Source organism: Oryza glaberrima, chromosome 6 (assembly GCF_000147395.1).
Source record: "Oryza glaberrima chromosome 6, OglaRS2, whole genome shotgun sequence".
In the NCBI taxonomy this organism is placed as follows: Eukaryota; Viridiplantae; Streptophyta; class Magnoliopsida; order Poales; family Poaceae; genus Oryza; species Oryza glaberrima.
The window spans coordinates 27,231,404-27,252,125 of NC_068331.1; the positions used below are offsets into that span (position 1 = coordinate 27,231,404).

The window sequence follows — 20,722 nt, forward strand, 5'->3', positions numbered from 1 at the left end:
GTGGTTTCATAAGAAAAGAGAGAAATAGCATTAACTACACTTAGTGGGGATGAACTATATAAATATACAAGATTAAGTATTAGCCTTTTTGTTGAAAAATAGATTAATATGATTTTTTAAATCAACTTTTGTGTAGATTTTTTTGTGCAAAAAACGCACTGTTTAATAATTTGGTAAACGTGCACGCGGAAAACGAGGGAAGTGAGTTGGGAACCTGCAGGAACGAACGCAGCCTTAGTCAGATGTGTCCTATATGAGAGAAAATTCTATTTATGGGCGGATAAAAAAAAAGGAGGGGCTGAACAAACTATATAAAATTATAACCCTCTTCTAAGAGCATGTTTAATAGGCTAACATGGACCGGCAATAGCGTGACCACGTCGGTCTCATTGCTATGTTGGAGGAGAGAATGGTAGAGAGAGAACGCGAGCTGACAATAGAATTATCGTCCGGTTGCAGCACACTGTATAATGAAAAAAGAGAAATGAGTCTTATGGAGATCATAGAGATTGATTCATGCTTGGAACAACTATAAAGGATGCAATAATTAGTAGGATCTATATCAATTAAAAAATATATCAGTTTTTATATTTACAACACCAGCATAGTTTTATAAATCTATAATTGAATAAGTTTTCATAATATATTTATATGAGGTTAAAAATATTACTAATTTTTTTCAATAAAATTAGTCAATCTTAGGAGTAGTTTAACTTTAACCAAAGTTAAAACATCGTACCATTGTTATATGGGTAAACTATACTAACAAGCTATAAATGACGTAGATGTGTTACAACTAGCAAGTTGACAACATTTATAAATCCGCTCTAATGGATGTATGAAAAATAAAATTAATAAGGTGTAATGGAGACACCCGTAGTTACCACGTCGGCAATAGAGGCTCAGAGACCCATTCGTATGGCAGATCCACGTAGTTACCCGTAGTTACCACGTCGTCCCATGGCAGATCCAACACCATTCGTATGAATGGCTACCATATTTTTTTCTTTCACAATTCGAAAAGATAATCCACGTATTCACGAACCCGTCCAATCCACGCTCGCCGCGCCAGGCAATCGCGTGGCGCGTGTGACGAGTTCGGAGTTCGGTTAATGTCAACGACGAGTTGGGCAGCCACGCAGCAGCGAGAGCAGCGTCGCGTGGATTCCAGCCAAACCCCTCCTCCTCTGGTCTCCAGTGGCGTAACAACGAGATTCGTCCTCCTCTCCGAGTAAAAGAAAGGAGACCCCTTTGCTTCGCTGTTACCGCACAGTGAGGCCACGTCGTAGGGTTTTTGCTTGCTTCTCCCGGCTGCAAAGCGGAGCCGCGGCGCGGCCCGGGGACGAGGAGGGAGGGGAGCCATGGAGATCGGGCAGCATCCGGCGAGCGGCTACTCCAAGGAGCACCAGAAGACCTACCAGGAGTGGTTCGCCTTCGCCGACTCAGGTCCGATCCCAATCCCAATCACCCTGGCTGCTTCGCCCCCTTTGATCCCTGTTCCCCTTCCGCTGTTTGGTGGTATCTGATGATTGATGGTTTGTTCGTGATTCGTTCGGTTAATCGGCGGCGCGCGCAGATGGCGACGGGCGCATCACGGGGCCCGACGCCATCAAGTTCTTCGCCATGTCCAAGCTCCCCCGCGCCGACCTCAAGCAGGTGCCAAGTCTACTGTTTCCCCAATCCTCTTATTTATTACTGTAGAGTTGTGTGTACTGACTTCGTGAAATCCGCGTCGCCTCTCAAGGTTTGGGCAATCGCGGACTCCAAGCGGCAGGGGTACTTAGGTTTCAGCGAATTCGTCACGGCAATGCAGGTTTTCCTCCCCTTTTCAATGCCTTGGTTGTACTCCGTGCTGCCATCAGAAGTGTATGGCTTTATTAATTAGTGATGGGTTTGTCGCAATTGATAGCTTGTCTCTCTGGCGCAAGCGGGGGATGAGATCACTCAAGACAGCCTTAAGCGCGATGGTTGTTATTACTAGCCACCAAGTACTAAGCTTCTTTGATGAGTTTGTATTTACTAGTACTAATTATAGTTTACACTGATTTCTGACAGACTTGGGCAGCCTGAATCCTCCAACGATGGATGGTTTGGATGCTCTACTTGTGGTAAGTCTACTATGCGTCTATGCCTCAGTCAGATTCATTAAGTTGTGCTGCACAACACAACCGGATAATAGTGTGATGATTAATTGCTTTACAGAAATCAAAGCATCATGCTAAGAGAGTTGATCCAGATATTGATGGTAAGGAATGCACCCTTCAATAGGAAATCATGCTGGGAAAATTAGCTATGTCATAGGACAAACAATTTATATTTGTGCAATCATGCAGGATTTCCTCAGGCTCAATCTCCTGCAACGAGCCAATGGTTCAGCTCAAAGTCCTCAAAGAAGGTAATGTTCGTGTTATTTATTTTTCTTTCCTTTTGTGTTCTGAACAATAGATACCTACATGAACCTTGAACCTCTTGCAAAATTTTGGTGAGTTCAATTTGCATTACATTCATATTTTGATAACATGTTGCAATTTTAAAAAGGAAAGTAAGGCAAGTAAGGAGTTTGCTGCTGAGTTATTTGAGCGGTGAAGACATCAAGTTAAGCTTTGACATGCAATTTATTGAACTACGAAGCAACAGTACAGAAACCTTGATTCAATGTCTTAAGATGAAGTCGTGTTGTTTAAAGATTTACCCCTTATGTTTTTTTTTCACAGGACTGCGTCCTCTAAAACTTTGTCTTTAATAATGTTCACAAAGAGGCAATTATTAAGGCCTTTGCCCTATACAAACCATTGATGCCAGATGATAAACTGATAAAGAAGTTCCTTTCTTTAATGAGACACATATCACTTATGCTGACTTTGTTTGTGGTGTTCTATATGTGCAGATACCCCTGAATGCTGTTACTTCTGTCATTGATGGGTTAAAAAAACTATACATCGAAAAATTAAAGCCTTTGGAAGTTACATACAAATTCAATGATTTTGTATCTCCATTACTGGTACATACTTATATATTCTCATTATCTGGTTTCTTATTAGCTATAAACATCTAATTTCTTTTGTTTCTCTGTTCCTTGTTGTTTTCCCTGCTTATGGTATGGTTTAAAGTAAATTACTTGCATGAATAACAATATCTATTTCTTCCCTTTTGCAGACAAATAGTGATTTTGATGCAAAGCCAATGGTTATGCTTTTAGGTCAATATTCTACAGGGAAAACAACTTTTATAAAACATCTGCTCAGAACAAGCTATCCAGGTTTTTATTTAGTATTTTCTATATTTATTTTTCTGTAGTTTTCCAGATTAATTTAGGTAGCATGTGCTTGACAGTTGATATGCACTTGCAGGTGCCCATATTGGACCAGAGCCAACAACTGACAGATTTGTTGTTGTCATGGTAAACTCTAGTCTGCGCAATTCTTGCAAATGATTTGTTAAGGAAGTTTGCTACAAACAACTATTGGAAGAGCTATCTTGCATTTTTAAAATGAATAAAACACTACTTCAATTTCTATATTTCAATGCTGATAATTGGTTTCACATGCTTTACGTTTGAGGCTTTGAGCCAGTCCAAAGTGGTAGAATATTTGTCAGTCTTTTACTTTCCTTTTTCTTTTTAGTTTCCATGGCTAATAAGAGTTAGAACAAGTAGCTCAGTCTTTGCCTTCTTTTACTTCAATAATGGTATTTTTATGTCGGATGTATGGATTTTGCCATTCATTGACCCTTTGTTAATGATAGCTTCTAAAAAATGTCGGCTATCTACTCTATTGAATGCTAGCATGGTGACACTGTTCAGGCACCATCTTATCAAAATTTCCTCTGAATTGGTTAGCTGACCATTTGTTCAGTTTCTGTTGTGGTTACTACTTTTAGGGTTTGTTGGCTAGTATAGAAGAAGCATAATGCACCCATCACTATTTAGCATAATTTTTTCTTAGCTTTTGAACAAATTCATTTTTAGCTTTTACTACAATGGATTGGTGTGAGCGAGTGCAATGTAAACAATTTGAATTTCCACTTGCCTAGCTGGTGTGTTGATGGGTATATTCTATCTGTACTTCTCTATTACTACTTACTCCAGTTAACTTTCTTCTCCCTATACTAGTCAGGACCAGATGAAAGGACTATTCCTGGGAATACCATAGCTGTGCAAGCAGACATGCCTTTCAGTGGTCTTACAACATTTGGAACTGCTTTTTTATCCAAGTTCGAATGCTCTCAGATGCCACATCCAGTAAGATTTAATTTTGATGCATGTAGAGGGCATGTGGTAATCTAGAGACTAATTCCTAATTTGGATGTTGAAGCTACTAGAGCATATCACCTTTGTCGACACACCTGGTGTTCTCTCAGGCGAGAAGCAACGGACGCAACGTAGCTATGATTTCACTGGTGTCACATCATGGTTTGCGGCCAAGTGTGATCTTATTCTTCTTCTGTTTGATCCACATAAGCTTGATATCAGTGATGAGTTTAAACGTGTCATTGGATCTTTACGCGGACATGATGACAAAATACGTGTAGTGCTAAACAAGGCAGACCAAGTTGACACTCAGCAGGTAGAGTATTTCATAGCCATCTCTTCTCACGACACTTGTTTTTGCATATTGCTTTGTTTTGACATAAATCTGTTTTCCTTATTGGCGTGCAGCTTATGAGAGTCTATGGTGCATTGATGTGGTCTCTTGGGAAAGTATTGAATACCCCTGAGGTTGCACGTGTTTATATTGGGTAATTTCTCATGCCCCTGTCCTCACTGCTTCGCTCCTACATTATTTTTGCACAGAGTACTTTACAAACTACAACTTACAATACCATAAAACCATAGGTTGAACATTGCTAGAAATACTGTAGATAAATTTCATTTACCTTAGGTTAGCACAGAAATTCACAGCAGTATTAGTGGGTTCTCAAATAATTGCGTAATTTGGATCTGGTGCTTGTACTGATCTTTGAGGCCGCCTCGGCATATTAAAGCACTAAACTAGTTTCCTGTTTTACTCACAGATCATTTAATGACAAACCAGTAAATGAATCAGCTGTTGGTCCAATTGGAAAGGAACTATTTGAGAGAGAGCAAGATGATCTACTTTCTGATCTGAAAGATATACCGAAGAAAGCTTGTGACCGTCGAGTAAGTTGTTACAGTACCTTCTATTGTTTGGCTTATTTGAGTCCTGGATTTCACAAATTAATCTCATTCCATATTTGCAGATCAATGAATTTGTTAAACGTGCAAGAGCAGCCAAGATTCATGCCCATATAATTGGTCATTTGAAGAAGGAGATGCCTGCGATGATGGGCAAAGCCAAAGCTCAGCAGCGACTTATAGACAATTTGGAGAATGAGTTCGCAAAGGTATCTTAGCTCTGTAAGCCTGTAATTTCTACTACATCCGTTTCAGGTTATAAGACTTTCTAGCATTACCCACATTTAGATATATATTAATGAATCTAGATATATATGTGTGCCTAGATTCATTAACATCTATATGAATGTGGGCAATGCTAGAAAGTCCTATAACCTGAAACGGAGGAAGTAGTCATTTTGGGGCCGTTGTAGTCTTGTAGACTTTACAAATGGTAGATTTGTAGTGAGTATCCACCCTTTGTTCGTTTAGAACACGTGGTAGATTCTCTGCCTATCTTGTCCTCGTGCTGTAATACTTGCCTAACCAGTTAATTAGTAGTTGTAGTAATAGCTGATTCTGGTTTGTCGACGTATCGCATTATGAAGTATTCATGCAGTTCACCTGCATGGTTCATTTCAGTTATGTAATTCCATGCTTGATTACTATCCGTGGTCTGGTGGAACAGGTCCAAAGGGAACAACATCTTCCAGCTGGAGATTTCCCTTATGTGGAGCATTTCAGAGATGTCCTGGGTGGGTATAGCATTGACAAGTTTGAGAAAATCAAGCCCAAGATGGTGCAGGCGGTGGATGATATGCTTGGATACGACATTCCAGAACTCCTCAAGAACTTCAGGAACCCATACGAGTGAATGAACACCTTTAAATTATGACCATGGTTTTCAACTTTTTATCATGATGAGAGACTAGTCATATTCGGAGGGAATAGGGATGCGCTGCATTCCATAGTTTTGCAACTGTCAGAAATCTGGGATTGCTGAGGTTTAGGTCTTGTAACTCTTGTAGGGCGTTTATTGTGGCATACTCTACCTTGTTGTATAACTGCATGCATAAGAATCTGAGAGCCATTGCTCAATTCTTTTCAACGAAGATGTGAACTGTTGGAAGGCAATGTAAAACGGGAAGCGCTGTATGAAAGAATATGACGCACATCGTCTTTTGTTTTTTAAGAATTGAGTATATATTCGTTGTGGGGAACAGCCTGATGATGGGCCCCGGGAATTAACGCTCGAGCAACGTTGGACCATTCTGACATCGCGTTTCCTGATTAGCACAATGTTTCGTTTTATTTGGAAATTGAATTGAATGTTTCTACTGTTATTAATTGCAGACAGTACACCAAACGACCAAATCTATCTGCAAACAATTAACCAAGACCAACTGGAGAATTTACAGATGAATCACTGTGTTACACCTGTAAACTGTGGCTCCTTTGAGAATTGAGTTACAACAAGAGTTTGGAGATGAACTTATAGTTCATCTATATCATCTTAATTAAACAATAATATTTATTCAGGAATGCAGTTCAGAGACTGCTTAACACACACACACACACACAAAAAAAACCTAAACCTGAGGCTTGTACTGGAACAAGGTCATAAGCAAGGTGTCCTCTAGACTCCCGGACCGACACTACCCTTGGAAGTCAAACGCAGCTGGCACAAACAAACGGAGCCTCGGTGACGCCGGTAAACCGCACCAATCATTGTTAAACCAAAAAACGTGAACAACAAACCAAAAAGGAACTAAAAAACCGCTAAAAAGACGCAAAAGAGAGAGAAAAAAAATGAAAGAAGAAAAGACAACGACGCGGACTCGCTGACGACCCGCGGCCCGGTCCAACCCAACCCCCACCGCCTCTCTCGCGCACGGCACGGCCTCGCCTCGCCGACCCCGTCCACTCCGGCGAATTCCCCCCCAAACCCAAACCCAACGCGACCTCACCTCACCCGCACGACGACGGCACGACGCGACGCGTTGCCCGAGCTGACGGCTTGACGACGCCTCCGTCCCCGTCCGGCACCAACCCACCCCAACCCAACGCTCCCCTTTTCCACTGACCAATTGATAGCCCAACCTCACCTCTCCTCTTCTCCTCCCCCCTCCTCTCCTCCTCGCCTCCGCACCAGCAGTTTCGTGCACCGCACTTCACCCACCTACCTCCCCCAACCTCCCCATCAAAAACTAGTAGTAGCAGTATCCACCCATCCACGCACGCGACCGAGCGCGATCGATTCGAGGCGGCGGCGGCGGAGGAGGAGGAGGGGGAGTAGATCCGGCGGGCGGCAGCGATGATGAAGTCGCTGCTGCCGCAGAGCCAGCTGCGGCGGTCGGCGGCGGCGGCTTCGGCGGCGCGGTCTTCGGGAGGAGGCGCGGGGTCGGGCGGCGCCGATGGGGCCGGCTCCGACGGCGGCGCGGGCGGGCGTGCCCCCGCCACGTCCACGTTCTGGTTCCTCCTCCACGCGCTCTGCTGCCTCGTCTCGCTCTTCCTCGGGTTCCGCTTCTCCAGGCTCCTCTTCTTCCTGCTCTTCTCCACCACCGCGCTCTACTCCTCGACCTCGTCGTCCTCCTCCTCCGCCGTGCTCCGCGCCACGACGACGACGACGACCACCACCACAACCACCACGACCACCACCAACACCTTCACCCTCTCCTTCCAAGCCAACCCAAACCCTCCCCCATCTAACCTCTCCAACCACACTGCCCTGGACGCGGCGGGGGCGGCCGGGCACACGCAGAGCCACGTGGTGGTGGGGCGGCATGGGATACGGATCCGGCCATGGCCGCACCCTGACCCCGTCGAGGTGATGCGGGCGCACCGGATCATGGAGCGCGTGCAGGAGGAGCAGCGGAGGTGGTACGGCGTCAAGGAGCCGCGCCATGTCCTGGTCGTGACGCCCACCTACTCCCGCGCGTTCCAGGCGCTCCACCTCACCGGCCTCCTCCACTCCCTCCGCAACGTGCCCTACCCGCTCACCTGGATCGTGGTCGAGGCAGGCGGCACCACCAACGCCACCGCGTCCCTCCTTGCACGCTCCGACCTTACCATCGTTCACATCCCCTTCCCTGACCGCATGCCTCATGACTGGGCTGACCGTCACGCAACCGAGAATCGTATGCGCCTCCACGCACTGCGGTATGTGTGCTTTACTTCAATACTTTCCGCTTTCTCATAGTTAGTAATTTTCTTTGTTGAATTCCACGAAGTAGAGAATATAGAAAGAAGAGTGGCTAACAAGGGATAGGTTTGCTTGTGTAGGGTGATCCGGGAAAGGAAGATGGATGGTGTGATTGTGTTTGCGGATGACAGCAATGTTCATAGCTTGGAGCTGTTTGATGAGGTGCAGAAGGTCCAGTGGATGGGTGCGGTGTCTGTGGGTATACTCGCACATACTGGAACAGCAGACCAGCCACGACTTAGTGAAGAGGACAAGCAGAATATGCCTCTTCCAGTTCAAGGCCCTGCCTGCAACTCTTCTGGGCACCTAGCCGGGTGGCACACATTTAACTCATTGCCTTTTGCCGGGAAAACTGCCACTGTTGTTGGAGAGGCAGCACCGGTTCTACCAAGGGGTTTGGAGTGGGCTGGTTTTGTGTTGAACTCTAGGATTCTTTGGAAAGAGGCGGAGGGAAAACCTGATTGGGTGAAGGATCTGGATGCTGTGGGTGAGAACGGCGAGGAAATCGAGAACCCCCTTATTTTGTTGAATGATCCATCCTCCGTTGAGCCATTGGGGAACTGTGGGAAGAAGATCCTCTTGTGGTGGCTCCGTGTTGAAGCGCGAGCTGACAGCAAATTTCCTCAGGGGTGAGATTTATTTTGGAATTTTTCATTACATTTTTCACTGGTTACTTTAAACTCGCCATTATGTTGATGCAAAATATTGAAATGCTCTATGCACCTTTGTTCGGTACTTCAAACAACTTGTGTAGCCACAATCTAAGTCATAGAGTCTAGAGAATCCCTTCCATAAGTTAGTTATGCTGACCAGACTTTCTAGTTAGGCACTCAACTCAGTATTTTCTGGGGAGAATTGGACAAGCCAACCATCCAATATTTTTTTTCGAATAAGAGCAACCATCTAATAATTAGTTATTCAGCAACTGAGACTTTGATTCAGTTTGAATCTAGTAATGGTACTGCCACTAATATGGTTGCACTGAGTTGAGTCTGGTGCTAGATCGAACGGTGTGAATTACTCATAAATCTCCTTGTTAGTAATTCACATTAAATTAAATAGTCCATTGTCTAGTCTCTTAGTTGTTTGACTTCTTGTTTAAGAGCTCCATTCTGCACTTGGGATCTGGGATTGGGAACTTTGCAGACCCAAGATGGCATCCTGCAAGATGTCAAATTTAACTCTGTTTTTGTAAAATGACCTTTATTTTGTTCTTTTTTCCTTCTAAAATTACTTGCAGTGGTTGTCCTTTTTTTTTTTTGGTATTTCCAATCAGAAATGCGTCTGTTTTTGTTTATTTTAATGCCACCGTGTTACATTTACTGCTGTAGCAGCAGCACTAGAATTTTGCATTTCCAATTTAACCAAAGTGCTCAAGTATAAACTTTGGCTGCAACAAACGCTTTTGCAAGTAGCATTCATGTGTACCCAACACTTGTTGGATAGCCACCACTCCTCTGATACGTAATAGAGGGAGTGTAGGATTAGGTATTTAACAACTGTGACCCCTTCAACTGACATGCTGCCATGTGGTAGTGGCATGAAAGATGCCAAACCATCAATAATTAACTAATTATCATTATCAACATTTTGTTTTGAAATTTGGACGCAAAGTTTTCCTTGCATTCATGTTGGAGTCAATTTCATGGTTGACCACTGTCATCGGTCACATGGTAAAGAAAGTTTGTGTCCTTGTATCAGAAATATGTTCTCCAAAGCCATGGATATGGAGCTTCATCGAGAGAAACTTAGCTTTAGAGAATTAGAGTTATAAAGGATGTTTCCATAAACTGCAAATTTCATTTAAATCAACTAAAACAATTGATTGAATATTAGGTTCTTCTAACCAAACACAATAACACCTGGAATCATCAAGAATGGCTGACTATTTAATTGTTTGTTAATGTTTCTTCCCTTATCTTTTATCCTTAAGTTCATGAGTTTTTATGTTTGCTAAGCTGCAATGAAATGTGTTCTGCAGGTGGGTAATTGAGCCACCTTTGGACATAGTTGTTCCCGCCAAGCGCACCCCATGGCCTGAAACTACCGCTGAGCTTTCGGCTGAATTAGTAGATTCCAAACAAGATCAGGAGGGTAGGCGGTTGTCAAGAACCGACAGATCATCTCGGTCCCGAAGCACCACAAAGCGGAAGGAGAACTGAAGCAAAATAAACACATCTTGTAATGTATATCTTACATCTGCACAAACTACAATAGGAACCATGTCTGGTTAATCTGGTGGGTATTATGTTTATTTTTTTTCCTGATGTTTTGCTAATGTGGCAGCGCTTCATACTCGTATGTCTTCTGTAGAAGACTGTTTTTTTATTGGTAGCTGTATTATCTATGTTGTAATATACAGTGCAATCTGAATCAAGGAAATGGAAGCTGGATCCTGGATATCATATACGCTCCCTGAAGTAAGGGTTTCGTGCTCGTTTTATGTGCTTCTGTGTTGGTGATCTCTGTTACTATTCTTGCTGTTGGCAGTGGAATGGTGGAAAATTCACTTTAATATAGCGTTTCGACAACGGTTCTACTAAGTATTGCCGCTTCATTCCAATCGATTTGGTTGTGTATTAACCCTTTTGTTAACAGCGCCAAGCTAATAATCAGTGCGCAGAAAGAACCTTAAGTATATATGATACAATTTCTTTCGTACAAACTATTTCAAGTTCATACTCACTCCGTTTCAAAATAAATCAAATTAATACAAGTGAGATATCTTAAAATAAATCAAATTAATACAAGTGAGATATCTTAGTAAGAGGCACGTTTAGATTCGTATTAGAGAATACATTGCTACCATACTTTTTTTCTTTTTGTGTAACAAATCTTTGGCCTAAATGCTTGATGGGACTATTAAAGATTCCTCGCTCAATTGACAATTCAATGATGTATCGAATACCAGAAAATCTTGGAGACATCTGGGACAGAAAATACATGTACCAATATTTAAAGCACTCATTTTCTGGGTACAACATTATCAGATTAGATCAGAATTGAGGCGTTTTGGTCCCACTGAATTAGTGATTTAAATGCATCACAGCATACTGCTGCTACTCCTATCCTATGCATTTGATGCATGAGCACTGTCGTTACTTTTTTCTTTTGGAACCGACACTGTCACTATCTTATATTTGGATGATGGAATGGAAGCATCGTGGTCCCTTTATTCGATTGCATCGGTCATTTTTTCTGCCCATGCTGTTTCTGCCTCCATGTTGTTAGTCCATATCTAAACGAGGTTATTACAATTTCGTATAGGCTTTATACCATAATCTCCTTGTCTTATTGAAATAAAAATAGGATGCTCTACTGCCAATTTTGGAGATGGAGTTCGTTTTGTTGCAAACCGGCACATTAACACATTATAAACAAAATGGCCCTACACAGTACAGGCCCACTAATTGGCCCAACTGACCTACTATCTACAGATGGGCCCTACACGGGCCTCAATGATGTGATGTGCAGGCCCATCAGAACTTGGGCCGCGAAATTGGCAAGCGGCCAAGCGGGTGCGTGAGCAGAAGAAGAACCCGCACCCGGCGCCACGTGTCAGTCTGGTTCGGGTCGGATAAATCCCGCGTCTCCCCTGCTCGCCCGCTTCCTCTCTCCTTCCTCCACTCCCGCAAAAACCCTAGCTAGGGCCGCCTCCTCGCCGCCCACCGCCTCCACGCCGCCGCCTCCCTCCTCCCGACGAGCCGGTGAGGAATCCCCCATCCCTTTCCGCCTCTAGGCTCGTGAGGCCACCGCCCTACCTGGTGCTGATTCCGATTCAGTTTGGTAGGTTTTCTTCAAGCGCGAGATTATTCTCCAAGGGAGGTAAGGTGTCGGGTCGGCTGGCGATGGGGGCGGAGCTGCGGCGCGACGACATGGAGGTGGCGGAGGAGGACATCAGCGACTCCCAGGCGTTCCGGTTCGTCGAGCACGTGCTCCAGTCCGTGCGGATGGTATGGGATTGAGCTCCTTGCTCCTCTGCTCAGTTTTTATGTGGGGGGATGGGGGTACCATGATCAGCTTTCGAATCAGTCGTACGATGGCTCAGACATTAGTTTTTTGATAGCTCCATGGGTAGAATTTAGAGTTGTGTTCGGTCTCAAGTGGTTAGTCCTGCTTTGGATTGCATTCCCTTGTAAATTAGCATTCCGAAGCTCCGTTTTTTTGTTTTATTTTGTCCTTTGATTTTGATACCTGATAGTTCAATCTGTGGAGGGATGCCGGTAGACAAGTTGATATAGTAAAACTAGTTCACCTTTTCCAAGTTGTTTCTGTGGACGACAATTCGACAGACCATATTGCCATATACAAAGCAAAAAAAATAAAATAAAACTGTAATGTGACACGCAGCTTTCATCTTCTATGTTATTTGCCATGTATTGAAGTCAGACGACGGAGCTAGCAGTGTGTGCCCATATGTTAAATACTAAGAGCTCTCTTTGTGTAAGTTTGCAGTCTGAGCAACGAATGCATTCACTTATAATGCTAATTCTAGGATAGCATTTTTTTTCTCAAACCAAAATCATACCTCTTTGTGTTGTTTCACAATCCAAATAAAAAATACGGCCACTCATGCTATGGATAATACATTTCTTCAGACAAAATGGGGGCGTGCAGTGAGTTACCTAGTACTGCTTTCAAGTTTGAAATCCAAGGGTGTTTTGAAGATGTGATGAAATGCGGCAGATGCATGAACCATGCGGAGTTAGGGAAATACAAAGGTGACTGTTGCCTATGGAGATATTTATTGGATGCCAAATTGTGGGTGTTAAGATAGCAAGGTGCATCCTTTTTATTCTTACGGAAACTGCTACTGTAAGTAGCTTCCGGATTTTACATGTTCTTTCAGGCTCACAATTCACAAATGGTTTTATTGCGGTCCTGCATGACCATTTTTAGAAAGTAATTTTCCATGCGCTTTATTGCTGCAGTAACTTATCTGGAGTGTCATTTAACAGGCCCTTTTGGTTACAATCCCAAACACATCAATTATTTTTGGATAATTTGTACCGTGTATATTCCTTTTTGGTTTTGAGGCCTTGATCCCAACCTTTACTAGTGTTCTGATTGAGTAGCTCCTTTGTCAGCTTGAATTCATACTAAGGGAACACATTCAACAAGGGTTTATTAGGACATAGTACTTTTTACGGGTTCTTTAAAAAATGCTCTTAATGTCCTGCCTTTCATTCAGGATCCTTTTCAAGTTGATCTAAGGGACAAAGAAGAGTATGATAGCTTGCTAAGTATTGTAGACTCTTCAAAGAAAAGGAGTTACGATGACGAGGCTTTGCTAGTGGTAAGTGCTTAACATTAGTTTCACTTTCCTATCCTTCGCATGCTTATGAAGCAACTCATATGATAAATGCATGTATTTCCTGCTTTTCCAGACAACTTTGAAAGCACTATCAGAAGCAGTGTCCAAGATAGATATCATGTACCATCATGCTCTTTTGAACAATGTAATGTGATACTGAGTACACACTTTATGTCTTTTGCTGAATCAACTGGATCTTACTGAAGGCACTATTTTTCAGATATTTACGATGTCTATCTGGTACTTGAACAGCGATACAAGGGATGCTCTTTTGTCATTAATCACCAGATTGGTATTATTTTCTACAACCACATGCACATTGCCCTGGATGATCTGTATATAAGCTTCTGATCAATCGATTTACCATCCAGGCTGCAGTGGCAGATCAGTTCTTAAGAGAGTGTTTGCAGATGCTTGTGAACAACTTCACTCCACCTGGATCACTTACTGCTTTCATCGGCCAACCGAGATGGCTTGCAAGGAAGAAGGAAATCTATTCTCAGTTGCATGAGAGTTTGAGAATGATCTCTGATACTGTACCCTTAGCACCAAGGATGTTAAAGGATATAATAGATAGGAGTATGCCGAAGTTATTTGACAACAAAGCTGTAAGTGTGAACTTTGTACCATTTATTGTAGTGATTATGATGTGATATATTCTGGTTTTCCTTACTTGTGGATCTTTACTTGGAAAAACAGTACGCACATGTTAAAAAGTGTCTGTTTTTGAACCCAACATGTTTTTTTTTGCTGTATTAAATCCCAAAGCTGCAACATCCTTATTATATCATGCAATTATATTTTTCTGTTAATTTCTGCTTCTATATCTAGTGGGAGTTGACATTGGGCGCTCGTTTGCCCAATATCTTTGTGATGATAGTCTATGCTAGAATCTAAGCTATCATTTCATCAAACAACTGCTCTTACCGTCTAATAATGTCTAATGCAGAAGATGGTTTCGTTTGTTGAGTGCATGTTGGGTCTTGATAATGATAGGATGGGCGACCTCATTGGAGCACTATTGCTGGCGAAAGTTGTGGATCTACTGACTGAATTGGATGTATGCCCCTATTTTACCTCTCTTTTATCAAGGCTGGGTAGACTGTCCTGTAACTAGATGGTTCTTATTGGTTGATTTATGAGCTATGTAGGTTAACATAACTTGGGAAGATATACTCCAAGATGAACATAACAAAGGTATATTTGATATGGAGCTTGAAGATTTGGGTGAGGATGAGGACAGCCTTGGACAAGAAGGAACAAAGGTTAGTGCGTCATATTTAGGATTGCTAACTACTCACTCCGTTCCAAAATATAACAACTTTTAGCATTCAAAAATTGTCCCAAAATATAACTTCTCCCCCTGCATTCTCTTCTCTACCAATCACAACCTTCCACCATTCAAATTTTCCGCCTATCGCCTCCTCTTCTCAACCAATCACAACCTTCCCCATTTATTTCCACCTACTTTCTTAATACCCATGACTAACTCCAAAAATCCTTATATTCTGGGACAGAAGTAGTAATTATTTTAGTTTCCATAGCAAACATGCAGCAAATTTGTCGCTTTCTTGCTTAACTGAGAATAACTAGAGACTCACTTTGTTGGTCAGGCCCTTTTTGGAGGAAATGCTTGTGCTGAAAAGCTTGACAGTTTAATGGTTGTTTTTTGTGAGCACCTCAAGTCATGTAAAGAACATGGTCGCTTACCCCAGGTGAAACAGATAGTCAATACTTATGTTTTAAAAACTTTCTTAAGTATAGCAAGTTCGATAATATGATTATGGATGTTAAACTAGGTAATAATGGCTAAAAACTGTTTAGTGTAGAAACACGCGAGTATCAGTTGCATCTATCTGTTATGTGTACATTTTTTCTAATATCTTATACTTGTTGCCCAGTACGTGGCGTTGCGTTGGTCCTGTACATATTGTTGGCAGACTTATAAGTCACTTATTACTCCTGCTTACTGTCCTGCTCTAGACTTTATAGGATGAGATATAACTTCTGTGATGCATTTCTGAAGGAGTTTTGTTTCTGGGATCCAGAGGTGTTTCATGTCTTGTAATTATTGAATGAAGTTCATGAATCATGAGATAATTCTCCTAAAACTGGTATTTTGATGCTAAAATGAAATTATTTGACACCTAAAGTATGTTGTCCTTACTATATAAAGAAAAGAATCCTATTGGGCCTGAGTTGAAAATAAATAAATGTGATTTTTTGCACCAATATATCCTTCCTTTTTTTTCTCCACAAGGAAGATTCAATAGTGTCTACACTTTGAACACACTAATTGTGAAATTAACTGATAATTGCATATATACTCCGGAATTTGGTCACTGGCACCTTTCCGTATTAAATTAACTTTAGAAGACAAACAAATAAGAATATAATAGATCTGCTGTGCAATATTGATTGTAATATTTTCCGCACTTCATTACAAATGCAACATAGATGTGGTGGCTGCAGACTCACAACCAGTACCATTTCTTTCTGAAGTATATACAGATAAATGAACTATTTTACCCTGTATTGTTGTCTGTTGGTTCTTCATAGTTTGGTTTGAACTGGACAGGAGTTTGACATTCTGAAGACTATCTTTCGAGCATCTGTGCTAAGGGTGCACAAATCCAAATTTGCACAGGTTAAGATTAACCTTTTTTTTGTGTTAACTAGATTCACTATAATTTTGTGAGTGCACCATGTGCTATTCAGCATTATATATTTATTCCATCGCTCTCTGCTTCGTTCTTGTTATCTGATTCTTCTGCTGTAAATTTGCAGTTTATCATGTTTTATGCCTGCTCACTGGATCCTGAAATCTGTGGCCTTGAATTCGCTCTCTTCCTCTCTGATATCTTTATTAAAAAGGAAGAGGATTCAATTTCTAGGTATTTTTTTCCCATATCATGCATACAGCTAACGTGCATACCTTGTATTTCTTTGTCTTGTGAACTTGTGATCATAGCTGGCATTGGGTGCTGAGTGATTACTTAGAACAAGCTTCACCTTTTGCATGTTTGGTGAGGTGGTCATTTTTGTGGCTGAAATTTTAGTTGCAACCAGATCTTTGGAGCACAAAACTTAGCTTTTTGATCCACCTGTCATAGGGCACACCTTTTTGCTGAAAAATTCTTGCTTAGTTTGGCAGAAAGTGTATATTTATTGGCCTGGGCTCCTGCCAACTTTGGTTGTAACTGTTTATCGAGGGGATTGCTGTAGACTGTATATTTGATTCTGGTAATAACTTATACAGTAATGAACAGCCAGTAATCACTTTGTTATTTAAGTGCAGAATGTCTGCAGTTTCATATGTTGGAAGCTATCTGTCTCGGGCAAGGTTCATTTCTGCTGATACGGTGGTTGGTATACTCAAAAGGTGGTTGTTACGCTGTAGTGTCTGCATCCATATATGTCTTGAGTAATATGGTTTGGTATTTGAATATCTTTGTACTTCTTTTGGCAGGTTAGTGGACTGGTGTGTTGACTATTGTGACCTCCAGAACAACATAAGGATAACAACCAAGCCTATAAATCATCAAATATTTTACGCAAGCTGTCAGGTTAGTTTTGTCGCACACATATTGCATTTAGCTAAGCAGGAGAGGTATGGTTAGTCACTTGTCTTCATTTTGATTCTGTATGCTCTCTAAACGTGTTGCTGCCATCTTTCTTACATCTGCAGGCAGTCATGTACATCCTGTGCTTTCGCTTAAGATCTATTATGGACTACCCAAATCTTAAGGCACAGCTTTTTAACATGCCATTTGGATATATCTTGACACACCCACTGGAACCTTTAAAGGTTTGTACAGCACCAATTGTCTGCCCCTTCTAGATTTCCTTTTTGGCCATTATAATCATCTCTTTTTGTTATTTTCACTACATATCCCCATTAGTAGCTGTTTGTGTGTTTGACTGCTGTGTTCTTTAAGTCCATAAATCTTAATTGTTTACTATTAGTTACCTTTGAGAACTCACATGGCTATTTGATATTTTAGGTTTGCTTGCCATCGATAGTTGATGAGTTCCTGAGGCAGGCCAAGGCTGCCAGGTTGTTCAATGCATCTGTCCATTCAGAATTTGAAGATGCGCTTGAATCTGATTTGTCCAAAACTTTTGGAGGAATGAATAGACTTGACATGTTCTTCCCATTTGATCCTTATCTGCTAAAAGAATCCGACAGGTGTGCATCACTAATATCCAATAAACTCTTTTGGTAGCAATTCTCCAGTGCTGCTTACCTTTTTTTTTTGTGCTTTATGTGGGTTAAAAGTCTCTCTAGCAAACCTTAAATGCATTTTAAAAAAGAGTCTTGTTGAATATATAATTGTGAGCTGTCCACATTATTACATATTATACATTTATACTAATGCTCTGTTCTGTCTGATTACCCTGCAGATATATGCGTCCAAATTTTGAGTACTGGTCCATGGTCAAGACGACATACAACAATTATAACAGTGATGTTGATGATGAGCTAGTGGACCTCGATGCACCTGAAATGAATGTCGGCAGTTTAGATGATCATGTTGAGATAGATCTCAACAGTGATGATGACTTGGAATACTCCATGAACAAGATGTCCATAACGCCGAACCGCTCTTTCTTTCATCAAATTATGGCAAATAGTGACACTGGCCTTACCATGCCTGCGAGGATCAGACCATCAGTAAGCCCCCCATCATAATGGGTCCAAAGATCATCGCCGCCGCCAACTTGTTCACTTCACAAAAGAAACAGCCGTATGCTGGGAGTGCATTAGGATCCAGCTTGTATAAGGGTACAAGTATCGGATAGAATTGGAGCTTTACTTCATAGCTGGTAGAAGGGTCGAACGACCCATCTTTTGCGATGTATCCAGCCCAAATAGGTTAGTTGTTGGGATGAAATGTGAAGTACAGATGTGTTATTAAAAACGAAGCGGGAGTGGTTGTGACTATAGACTAGCAGGTAGCCTTCTGGTATGTAAAAGACGCCTGTTTTGATGTAGAACGATTTACCAATATTTTTTATATCGGAACAGCAGCTGTCTAACTTTGATACTAGATTTGGTTGGTCGGTGCTGTTTCCTGAATATGCGTTGACACTTGACGAATTCCTATATCGTCCATTCGTCTGTGAAGTGTCAACTTGTTCAATACTGTTTAAATTTCACCATACAAATATCTCAAGTGCCGAGTTGTTCAATACTCCCTCCATACTCGTAAAAGAAGTCGTTTAGAACAGCGACACGGTCTTAGATCAAAACACAACTTTAACTTCTTATTTCTATAAAAATATTTATTAAAAAGTGATATATGTATACTTTTATGAAAGTATTTTGCAAGATAAATCTATACATATAATTTTTACATTTTCAAACTCAACAACTTGAGAGTTATTTATGATTTATATCCCAATGTTTGACTTAAACATTGTCCTAAACGACTTCTTTTATTTTATTTTATGAGTATGGAGTAGTACCGTTTAATTTCACCATACAAATAAACGTGTCAACTTGTTCAATAGGACTGTTTAATTTTACCATACAAATAGGCAACGCAGTTTGTCCTGTCAAGTATCACAACTGGTTCAATACTGTTTAATTGCACCATACAAATACTAGGCAACAAGGTCTGTTCACGTAATCTCAAAGTTCTCAGCTCAGCCAGTGAATCTGACCATCACCTTATTCAATTGATAAAGGCCTATATATAATGCTCTGGTTTTTATGTACAAGACAGCATCACGCTTTATTCTCGACACTTGTACTCGCTGCAAATGTGACGAGCTTATTTATACAGATCGACGCATTCCTGAACCTGTGAAGCGTAAACCATTCAGACCCTGCAAAGCCACCATCACACGGACACGGAGAGCGAGTCAGCTAGCGAAACACATAAGAAAGCACGAAAATACAATATAGATGCATATAAAAGCGTACTGGTTGTAGTCGATGACGATCCTGCCGGCGTCGAGGTTGCCGATGGCGGCGAAGGCCTCCCTGGAGAGGTCGAGGGTGGAGGTGCAACCCGGCGACGGGCAGCGGTCGACGATCTTGACGGTGACCGTGCCGCCGTTGCAGGGGTTGGGCACGGCGTTGGTGCCCCTGACGCAACGCACCGTGTACATCCTCCCGCACGCCCGCCCGCCGTCCCACAGCCCGTCGCTCGCCGCCGCGATCATCGTCCCCTGGTCCTGGAACCCGTAGCACGCCGACGCTGCACCGCAACAGCACAAGTTACTACAGAAAATATGTTCCAGCAATGGAATAGTAGAAGACTGTCCAAATGTCCAATGGCCCCATTCTTTTCTCCTTTAAGATGTATAAATTTTATCTCGGTTTCTATTGACATGTTTTTCAAACCGCTAAACGGTAAGTTCCTTACAAAAACTAAACTATTAAATAGATCTATTTTTAAGTTTGTAATAATTGAAACTCAATTATTCATGCGCTAATAGATTTATCGTTTGTGTGCGCTAATATCATCTTTATCTTAATCTATCTCAAACAGACAAACACCACCACATGTTTGGTTTATGTTATTTTCATCTTTACTAAATTTTGGCATTATCAAAATTTTACAAGCAGAAACCAAACACATTATTATTACCATCATAAGTTCATGGCCCTAGCAAATTTTAGTAATTTGGGCACTCTGCAATCCGAAAACTCTCATCAGAATTTGGCGAGAGCTTTTCTCCTATCAAAATTTGGTATTATTGGCAAGTTCTTTTTTTCCGACAACAAACCAAACACATCATTCAGAATCAAGGAGCAGTTTGGAGATGTACGGGTGTAAACGGTGTAGAAGGTGGCGGTCCCTTCGATGGCCTGCGACGCCGAGACGAGGCCCAGGAGCAGAGCTGCAGCGAGCAGGATGCCAACTCTAGCCATGGCCGCCGCTAGATCAGACACAGGTTCTCGTGTAGGATTGGATGAGCAAGAAGCTGAAGTGATGAGTTCTCCATTGCTAGCTACGAGGTTGATTTATAGAACAGCTGCTAGCCTGGTACGTACTCTGGGCCGTGGAAAATCGTGCCTGATGCATGGAAAGTTCAGACTTGCATTCCGTCCAGTCCGTAG

General features: G+C 41.9%; 4 protein-coding genes across 5 annotated transcripts; 3 read left to right on the forward strand and 1 right to left on the reverse strand.

The window, feature by feature from the left end:
- The first annotated feature begins 1,140 nt into the window (after positions 1–1,140).
- On the forward strand, positions 1,141–6,329 carry LOC127777480 (EH domain-containing protein 1). The gene is made up of 16 exons (XM_052304078.1): positions 1,141–1,446; positions 1,577–1,656; positions 1,745–1,813; positions 1,910–1,967; positions 2,056–2,108; positions 2,203–2,245; positions 2,334–2,395; positions 2,888–3,001; positions 3,157–3,259; positions 3,351–3,400; positions 4,112–4,240; positions 4,314–4,565; positions 4,658–4,737; positions 5,014–5,140; positions 5,221–5,364; positions 5,823–6,329. The coding sequence occupies exons 1-16, from the start codon at positions 1,362–1,364 to the stop codon at positions 6,006–6,008; spliced, it is 1,635 nt and encodes a 544-aa protein (XP_052160038.1). The 5' UTR covers positions 1,141–1,361; the 3' UTR covers positions 6,009–6,329.
- An 894-nt stretch (positions 6,330–7,223) lies between these two features.
- On the forward strand, positions 7,224–10,741 carry LOC127776734 (probable beta-1,4-xylosyltransferase IRX14). Its single transcript, XM_052303265.1, has 3 exons — positions 7,224–8,293; positions 8,417–8,965; positions 10,318–10,741. Exons 1-3 carry the CDS (start codon positions 7,449–7,451, stop codon positions 10,496–10,498), a joined length of 1,575 nt encoding a protein of 524 aa, XP_052159225.1. The 5' UTR covers positions 7,224–7,448; the 3' UTR covers positions 10,499–10,741.
- A 1,186-nt stretch (positions 10,742–11,927) lies between these two features.
- On the forward strand, positions 11,928–18,701 carry LOC127776408 (uncharacterized). Of its 2 annotated transcripts, none has more exons than XM_052302764.1 (16): positions 11,928–12,043; positions 12,127–12,289; positions 13,528–13,632; positions 13,724–13,795; positions 13,871–13,942; positions 14,022–14,258; positions 14,600–14,710; positions 14,802–14,915; positions 15,264–15,365; positions 16,229–16,297; positions 16,438–16,544; positions 16,949–17,032; positions 17,120–17,216; positions 17,339–17,458; positions 17,655–17,839; positions 18,055–18,701. In XM_052302764.1, exons 2-16 carry the CDS (start codon positions 12,185–12,187, stop codon positions 18,341–18,343), a joined length of 1,869 nt encoding a protein of 622 aa, XP_052158724.1. In that variant the 5' UTR covers positions 11,928–12,043; positions 12,127–12,184; the 3' UTR covers positions 18,344–18,701. The 2 variants fall into 2 exon arrangements, with proteins under 2 accessions (XP_052158724.1, XP_052158725.1); XM_052302765.1 differs by having other exon boundaries at positions 11,937–12,043; positions 12,119–12,289.
- A 400-nt stretch (positions 18,702–19,101) lies between these two features.
- On the reverse strand, positions 19,102–20,585 carry LOC127776409 (putative EG45-like domain containing protein 1). Its single transcript, XM_052302766.1, has 3 exons — positions 20,431–20,585; positions 19,580–19,856; positions 19,102–19,482 (listed from the first exon to the last, which is right to left on the reverse strand). Exons 1-3 carry the CDS (start codon positions 20,531–20,533, stop codon positions 19,476–19,478), a joined length of 387 nt encoding a protein of 128 aa, XP_052158726.1. The 5' UTR covers positions 20,534–20,585; the 3' UTR covers positions 19,102–19,475.
- Positions 20,586–20,722: the final 137 nt, after the last annotated feature.